Source organism: Hoplias malabaricus, chromosome 15 (genome assembly GCF_029633855.1).
Source record: "Hoplias malabaricus isolate fHopMal1 chromosome 15, fHopMal1.hap1, whole genome shotgun sequence".
Lineage (NCBI taxonomy): Eukaryota > Metazoa > Chordata > Actinopteri > Characiformes > Erythrinidae > Hoplias > Hoplias malabaricus.
Genome location: NC_089814.1, coordinates 6,897,503 through 6,906,287, shown reverse-complemented (window position 1 = coordinate 6,906,287; position 8,785 = coordinate 6,897,503). Strand labels below are relative to the sequence as shown.

General features: G+C 41.1%; 2 protein-coding genes across 2 annotated transcripts in view; one reads left to right on the top strand and one right to left on the bottom strand.

The window, feature by feature from the left end:
- The first annotated feature begins 982 nt into the window (after window positions 1-982).
- rln1 (relaxin 1) lies at window positions 983-3,556 on the top strand. The gene is made up of 2 exons (XM_066646563.1): window positions 983-1,275; window positions 2,659-3,556. The coding sequence occupies exons 1-2, from the start codon at window positions 1,074-1,076 to the stop codon at window positions 3,069-3,071; spliced, it is 615 nt and encodes a 204-aa protein (XP_066502660.1). The 5' UTR covers window positions 983-1,073; the 3' UTR covers window positions 3,072-3,556.
- Window positions 3,557-3,793: 237 nt separating this feature from the next.
- The window catches only part of jak2a (Janus kinase 2a), a 60,118-nt gene continuing 55,126 nt past the window's right edge, over window positions 3,794-8,785 (bottom strand). Inside the window, exons 20-24 of the mRNA XM_066645150.1 lie at window positions 8,647-8,771; window positions 7,717-7,889; window positions 7,447-7,564; window positions 7,226-7,339; window positions 3,794-6,869 (exon numbers count right to left, since the gene is read on the bottom strand). Of these exons, the coding sequence (XP_066501247.1) occupies window positions 6,762-6,869; window positions 7,226-7,339; window positions 7,447-7,564; window positions 7,717-7,889; window positions 8,647-8,771 (638 nt within the window). The 3' untranslated portion in view covers window positions 3,794-6,761. The remainder of the gene's footprint in view (window positions 6,870-7,225; window positions 7,340-7,446; window positions 7,565-7,716; window positions 7,890-8,646; window positions 8,772-8,785) is intronic.

The following is an 8,785-nucleotide window of genomic DNA, read 5'->3' as shown; positions in this document are numbered from 1 at the left end:
TTTCTATGCAGATTTGTTTGTGATTTGTGTAATCAACATTTGAGTTAATATGTGATTAAACATGACGAGAAAGAGGTTGATTAAACTTCTTAGCGTTTCAGAATGAGAAGTAATGCGGGGATTAGATTGACAGTGATTTGAAATAATTCCTATGGTATTTGTTTATTTCATCCATACTTTAGTATAATTTCAGTGCCTTCAGATGAAGGTCTGCTCTAGATCCGTTGCCCTGCTTTGAAACCTTGCGATGAATGTTAGTAAAACAGCTCATGTACATTGTTTGAAGATTAAAATGTATTAGACAGGTTGCTGATAATGTGTTTAGGACGTTACGACTCTGAACAGAAAAATATAACCCGTGTGTTTGAGTAAAAACAGACTCTGGTTGTGATTTTATTATTCATCAGTGAAGAAAACTCCTTTTTAAACGGCAAAGTCACTTCTTACGACTTGAAGTAGAGGAGATTAATCTGGAGTTTGTCCTCCTTTTTGCTGCAGCTACAGTCTCTTCTGGAAAAACTAGAAGCTGGAACATTTCTCTGAGGATTTGATGGCATTCAGTGACAAATATTACTATAGTCAGGTACTAACTCATCCCAAAGGTATCGAATGGTGCTCCATCACTCGAGAGAATGCATCTCTATCCAGCGGAGGGGCTTTATACCTCTCTGGCAGTTTCTTGGCATTGAGCGTGGTCACTCTAAGGTCATACCCTGCTGCTCCAGAGGGTCCTGGTCTTCCCTCAGTACTGTGCCAGCAGAGCGTGGACTTTAAAGCAGCTGTAATTGTAAAAAAAAAAATAAAAATAAAAAAAAAAATCTTGAGGACATACAATGTACCTTAACTACTGAGGAAGTCTGCTGCTGATTGGACTGTGGACTGAGCTTGAGGAAGGGTGAGTAATGGTGTGGTGGTGGTGGGGGTTAGTGCTGACGTGGTTCAGGGGCCAGTGGGAGGGTATAAAAGTAGCCCCTCATGGAGAAGGGGGCAATAGAGGACTGACACCCAGAAGGGAAGCCACAGAATCAGAGAGTGAGTGTGTGACAGAGTCAGTGTCTCAGAGCAAGAGTCTGATGGCCAGCTCCTGTATGAGTGTGTGTTCTGTGGCGGTAGTGCTGGTGGTGTGTTTGGTGTGTGTGACTGACGCAACTCTGCAGAGGGACTATGGGGTGAAACTATGCGGCAGAGAGTTCATCAGAGCCGTTATCTTCACCTGTGGAGGATCCAGGTGGAGGAGGAGCCTGGAGCAGGACTCAGAAACAACCCCAAGAGACGGTGAGTAATACAACTTGCAGTGTAACAACACAATATCTCTTTACAACAAAAGAGAATACAGCTTACAAACAATACACTAAAAACACAAAGAATAGTTTACAAACAATACACTAAACACAGAATACAGTAGTAACTCAGTTTACAAACAATACACTAAAAACACAAAATCGTTTACAAACAATACAGTAGTAACTCAGCTAACAAACAATACACTAAAACACAAAGAATACAGTTTACAAACAATACACTAAAACAAAGAATACAGTAATAACTCAGTTTACTCAGTTATGGATACATGGATTACCATCTGTGTGGTGTGTGTTGTGTTCTCCCTGTGACTGTGTGGGTTTTCTCCACAATATTAGGTGGATTGGCTGTTTCAAAGTGTTTTAGGATCAGTTTCAGTACTGCATTACTACAATGAGGTGTACCCACATAAGAATATGTTCAAATAACATGAGTAAATCAAGTTCTGATATCCTTAATGAGCTGTTTGGAACAGTGAGTATAGATCAAGTCTGGCCAAATAAAAGAAATTATCTTGGATAAACCAAATCGCTCATGTGTAAAGAAAACCACTGAGTTGTGTGTAAATACTCTCCATTCTTTTCCGTACTTTCTAAAATTGAATTTAAATCAACTAAAGAATATTCTTTTGATTGTACAGAACGTCTGTTTTTATCGGCACGGACACTGTGGTTATTCTGGCTTGATGCCAGCACAGAATGGCAATATTTAACTTCCACTCTGACCACACACACAGTGTAGCTGTTGTCCATATGAACAGTATGAAATAGCATGAATTTCTAGTGAATATTATCAGCTCCATGGTAGTAAGTGTTGAAATCATGATGGGAGAGGGGAGGCATGAATACGAAGCATTTGTTTTGGTCCGAGATGCTTGTGCTCTAACATCTGATGGCAGAATATCAGACATATCATCTTTACAAAAATCACATCTTTTTTTTCTGAATTCTGATCGGAATACTGTTCCTAACCAGGAACTTTCTTAGAGCCAAAGAGGACTTTTAAAATAAAGATGAAAAATCTGGTTTGCTGAAATGGAGATTTTATTTGTAGTTTCAGCACCACGGTCAGCTCCAGTTCAGTCTTAGATCACTTTTGGAAGCAAGTGTTTCTTTAATTGTTCAGGGCTCTATATAAAACCATTTATGTTAATAATGAACCCTCGTAGGGTTCCCCAGCCCAGTTGTGGGGGGCTTTACACCCCTCTAGCTGATACTTGGCATTCAGCATGGTGACCTAAGTCATAGCTGACATCACTCACTGTAAGAATGGCCATATAGTTTATGTAACAGACTAATCTTAAGTATTTAACAACACTAATGGCGTTTATATATATATCTCCCTGGTTTCTCTCAGGTCCTCTCCTGTTGACCTCCTTCCAAAACCCTTCGGACAGAAGTGGAGACTCCATCTGGAGCCAAAGCAGCCAGCAACCCTCTTTCATGTCTTCTTCCATCCTCTCCTCCTCCTCCTCCCCTTCTCTCAGTGAGCTGCTAGACGCTGTGGGAGAGCGAGCCGAGCAAAGCCGAGTGGAGACCAAACTTCCCCAAACTTTAATAGAACAATCCGAGCGAAGCCGAGTGCCAAACCGCTCCGAGGCGCTTGTAGGTGTGCTAGACAGAGCCTGGCTGAACGCCCTGATTCCTTCAGCTCGCTATGGGGACACGGACACGCGCACGGATAGAAACAAGAGGCATTTCTCCACGGGGCTCGCGGGAATGTGCTGTAACCATGGCTGCACCAAATACGACATCGGCCGCCTCTGCTGAGGAGGGACGGAGGGACGAGTAAAGAAGGGCAGACTGTGTGTTCCAGGACTTTACACTCTGATGTTCATTGACTCCTTAAATCTAAAAAGGGCAAAGACAAAAAACCCAAACACAACCTTCCCCTAACTATGACCTTGTTTTAACCCTAACCCTTACCAAACTAACCCTGTAATTACACAAACATTAATCCTTACCCTGAACCTCATTCTTAATCTAAATATACGCTACCCAACGCTAAACATATTCCTTGCCCTAACCATGACCTTACCCAATGTCTCATCTTAACCCTAACATAAACACAATGGCCTGTGTTGTAGGAACAAGCTTGTGGTCCCAAGAGGAGCAGCCCCCACCGTGTCGTGCTCCAGCAGTAACAAAATACTGTTTGTTAAAGGCCTGTGGTTTAAAGGGTTAATGAATACCACACTGTTCTGTTCTGCATCTCTGTTCAGACATTTCTGACGGAAGAGTTGAAGGATGAATAACTGCACACCTGTAAATACTGTGCACCGTGAAAGTGTAAACAAAGTAAATAAATGTCATTGTCAAAAACGTAAGTCGCCACCAACTCTCATCTGTTACAACATAAAGGGGTGGTTTCTCAGAAGGGAATCAAGCCTAGTCTTGGACTACACAGCGTTCTGAACTGTGACAATGAAACATTTTCACACATCAATATTTCCTTTCAATTATTTTTTTATTTCTTAAAAAACTTAAAACATTTTAAAAGTATTCTGTTCTTTTCTCTGAAATGAGACAAAAGAAACGCATATAAAACAGAAAGGAATACATTTGTATTTTGTACAAACACATTAAAAGGTGACTCTAATGCAAAAAGGTTCATTTATCCGTAAAAAAGAAATCCTCCGTACTCTCGTGCTTCAGTTACTCTCTGATCCAAAGAACTCCGGGTGTCCAGTTTTCAAAGTAGAAATTGCATTGTTTGTTCGACCCTTTGATCTGAGAAGCGGACACCTCTGTGGACGGCGGGGTCTCGCTGCTCCACACTGAACAGTCCTTTCACAGTTTCATGTGTTTATTACTGATGCTTCGTTGTCTATTAAAGGACTCCTCCGTATTTTCCCTGTCGTTCACTCACTACAAGCCACTCAGTCCATTCATGTGGCACAAAGCAATCGTGAAGAACAAAAACAGAATCAGTTCATGCTGAAACAATGACATTTCAACCTCTTTACCTCACAGAACTAAACAAAAAGGCTCTTCTCATTAGTGCCTTTTAAACAGATATATGTAAATAACCTCTGCCCTGTTTTGTGCCACGTTCACAAAGCAGGCCCCGGCTGAAACACCCTCACATCTTCACAGTGAATAGACGGCCAAGTCTCAAAGCTGCAGACTCAGTAGAGAAATACAAGTCAAAGTAAATATCCCCCAAACCTCACAGTTTTATACAACACTGACTACGGACAGGGAGCTTTTGAAGCTATATTACATGAAATACATCGTTAAAATTGGTTTTCTACAACGTGACATCACCGCTCTCAGACAAACACCTGGCTCCTAAAATTCAGATTACGCTCAGGTCTTTGGTGGTAAGGCTTTAAGTGGTGATTGACCACTGACAACAAAGTTCTGTCATGAAACAGGCTCAATGTCTAAGAACATGGCAGTGCTCATGATTTCACTATTTACACTGAACCTTGTATCGCCATTTTCTGACATTATGTGAAAAGGCTCGTTATGCTGTGTGCAGATTTCATGTTTATGGAAGCCAGTTTCCGCCAAATAAAATAATACAAAAAGGCAACAATATTTATTTTGCATTAATATGCAATTGGCAATGTCAATACTTTGAGATACAAAGCCAATATATTGTGATACTATCTCATTATTTTGAGATAATAAGTCAATATATTCAGATTGTAAACTTATCTAGTATATTATATACTAGATAATATATAACAAGTATTGACTTTGTATCTCAAAATAATGAGATTGGATCTCAATTTATCGACTTACTATCTCAATATTTTGGCTTAGTATGTCTAAATTATAAGATAGTATCTCAAAATAATGAGATATTATATGAATATTTTGACTTAGTATCTCAAAATAATGAGATGGTATCTCAATGTATTGAGATAGCAACTTACATATTATTGAAATTTAAATTATGTGGCGGAAATGGACATGTTGAATTGAACCAACAGAAATGGTTTAAATGAACTTCCATTAAGAGTAAAGAGTTACTCCAAAAGAGTAATGTTACAGGAGAAGAGGGAAAAACCTCCTTAAGTTTCAGTGGCAGTCAATGTAAAAAAGCTTTTATTCCAAGTAATTTTGGAGCATTTCTATTGGTCCGTCATCATTAAATTGGAGATACATGTATTTCTTGGGCAGTGACAATATGTAAATTGTTTTCTGTAGGCTCTAAACACGGGGAGAAAAATATACACACACACACAACACAAACAAATGGCTACTGCTTGTGACGGTCTTCTCAACATGGTGGATGAATGATTAATAACACCTCACCACGCACATGCGAACCCTGACGTCTTTCATCTGACGCAAGCTCAAACTTGATTAGCACATTTCTACAGAGAATCATTAACACACACAAAGTCCCCAAGCTAATTCTACTGAGAACAAGCGCATTTAAATGCCAACATGTCTTTGTACAGCACCACACCCAGCCACACACACACACACACAAAAGAAGACTTTTTCTTGCCTTTGCAATTATATCCAGTATAAAAATAAGCAAGAACAATAATAAAAACAATCTGTAAACGCAACACAAACACATCGATATGAAACAAGGTCACTGTGACACTTAATGACCTCTTAAACTGATATCGCAATTTTGACACCTAAGTAATGCAAGCCTGCCTCAGCCACGAGTAAAAACATATAAAAGCCTTTTATTAATTCGTAAAAATGAAAGTTTCTCAAAATTATGACTCTACTAAGTCATAGTTAAGGGATGCAATGTCTAGGATATCTTTATTATGAAACCTGAAGCCCTTGTCATGAGATGCTGAGTTAATAAATGATGAGTAGGGTTTTCTTTGTAAATTGATTGCCCTTGTGACCTTCGTCAGGCTGCTGATGAAACTGAGCCATGAAACATTCCTCATCAACTTGGAGAATGGCACCTGGGTACAAGCCACTATCACAGGTGGGAATTTCAATGTGAACACCACCTTAAAGCAGTGAAAATGACCCTGAAATACGTAGAGGCCGTGCAGATTGAATGGTTCAGCATTTGCATCAACAACAACATCATCGGCTCCGTTGTCCTCCTCGAAAGCCTTTGTGGCTGTGGTTGGTGGCAGCTGAAGGCGAGGTGGACAGAGGTGAAGAAATCTCTTACAACCTGCCTACTGCCTTTTGTACAGGATGTGTTTGTCGTCTGAGGATCCTGGTTTACCTTTTCATTTTTGTACATTAAACAAAATACACCTGAAAAGATGAGAAACTAATGGCTATACTGTTATTCCTCAGGCGACGGAAACAGAAAGCCATGCTTTTTTCCCCCATGTTTGTAAGGTTTGCTATTGTATAAGGAGCAAAGCAAAAATGGATTGCCCTGATAGAGGCAGAGAAAGCCTTGCTCCCCTGCAGTTCTCAAGAGTTCAGAGACTGCAGCATTGGCACCACCCAGTGGTCTGCAGTAAAATGCCCTCTCCACCTCATACTTGTTCACGCTCCCTGATGACCGCTCCCTCAGCCTTCTTTACTTTCTCGGATCGAGTCCACGGCCTGGCCGAGAGGTTTAAAGGACGGGCGCTGGCTTGGTTCTGCTGCCCAGCACTCCTTCATCAGAGAGTGCACCTGTCAGAGAGAAACACAAGAACCCAACGCTGTGAAACCACTGTGGTGCACCATTACAGAGGCAAACACTTAAATTTGAAAATGCTTTACATCGGTTAATGTTTCCTTGTTAATTGATCTTTTTTCACCAAAATGAAACTTAAACTGACGTTTATTCATCTCACTCAAACAACTCTAAAGGTGTCTAATGTAGGTTCAATCAGACACAGAGTCGTTCTTATGATAGTATTTATATGAAAGCACTGGACAGAAAACATCGTATTTGTTCATCTGAATAGTTCTCACATCACTGTTGCCTTTTGAAGCGCTGGGTGTCCCTAAATTTTTGGCTGACTGTATGTAACTGACTGTTTTACCTCAGCAGGACATCCCTCAGGAGCTGGCAGTCTGTAGTTGTTTTTCAGCAGATCAATCAGGTGATACACGATCATCTGTCCTTGCTTATCAAGCCCCATCTTCTCCATAAACACCTGAGGGACAGAACCAGGATGTTGTAGTGAAATTCATTCTGTGAAAAATGAAAATTTGCTGATCTTCCTGCACAGAACAGGAGACGGAGCGCGAGAGGCAGACTTACAGCAGGTGGACTGCGGTTTTTATTGCTGTAGGTGAAGAGCTCGTACAGAACAACCCCAAAACTCCACACGTCTGATGCCACTGAGAATTTACTTTCCGTCAGAGACTCGGGAGCGTACCTTCAACACACAATGAGCAAGTTAAGCTTTATAATGATTGTGATAATTATCATCCTCAACGTGTAGCTGAATTCACAAGTTAGAAGAGGTGTCTACATGGTTTCGGATGTACAGTGTATGTAGTTGTGTGTGTGTGTGTGATGATCTCTCACCAGAATATCGGGCTCTCCCCCGGCTCTCTGACTGTGTAATAATCTTTATCCTGTGGCAGAACCTTTGTCAGGCCAAAATCTCCAATCTTTACCCGAAACTCACTCTCTACCAGGATGTTCCTTGTGGCCAGATCTCTGTGGACATAGCGCTTGGACGCCAGGTAGTCCATTCCCTTTAAGAAATACAAACCACATACTTCAGGGCAGGTATTTTGAGGTCAATGTTCACTGCACATTAAACACTGTTATAATAATAATCATCATCATTATGGGGCGGCACGGTGGCGCAGCAGGTAGTGTTGCAGTCACACAGCTCCAGGGACCTGTGAGGAGTGTGGTGTGTTCTCCTTGTGTCTGCGTGGGTTTCCTCCGGGTGACTGTCTGTGAGGAGTGTGGTGTGTTCTCCCTGTGTCTGCGTGGGTTTCCTCCGGGTGACTGTCTGTGAGGAGTGTGGTGTGTTCTCCCTGCGTCTGCGTGGGTTTCCTCCGGGTGACTGTCTGTGAGGAGTGTGGTGTGTTCTCCCTGTGTCAAAAAGTGTCCGTAGGTGTGAGTGTGTGTGTTGCCCTGTGAAGGACTGGCGCCCCCTCCAGGGTGTATTCCCGCCTTGCGCCCAATGATTCCAGGTAGGCTCTGGACCCACCGCGACCCTGAACTGGATAAGCGCTTACAGATAATGAATGGATGGATGGATAATCATCATCATAGTAGCAATAAAACAACAATAATATTAATATTGTTTGTTAAAACAACGTTTATCAATAGTCTTTTAAAGAAATCTGCTTCATAAAACTTGTGCATTGAGAGCCGACATAAACAACCCAAAATGAACAAAATATATTTTATAATTTATATTTTTCCCTCTCAACTATGTAAGTAAAAAAAAATAAAAGAAAAAGGGAAAAACACATTTATTTGTGTGTGTGTACATACTTTACAGATTTGTGAGGCGTACAGCAGTAGCTTCTTGTGATCAAACCGATCCTTGTTTTTAGTGAGGTATTCTCTCAAACTCCCAAAGGGCAGGTACTCCATTATCAACCGCAGATTTTTTCGACCTGGAGAAAAAACA

What these genes read in the sequence shown, in the direction of transcription:
- rln1 (XM_066646563.1), top strand. Translation starts at nt 1,074, where the DNA reads ATGGCCAGCTCCTGTATGAGTGTGTGTTCTGTGGCGGTAGTGCTGGTG. An exon ending in AGAAACAACCCCAAGAGACG is followed by an intron (nt 1,276 to 2,658) that starts GTGAGTAATACA and finishes GGTTTCTCTCAG; the next exon opens with GTCCTCTCCTGTTGACCTCC.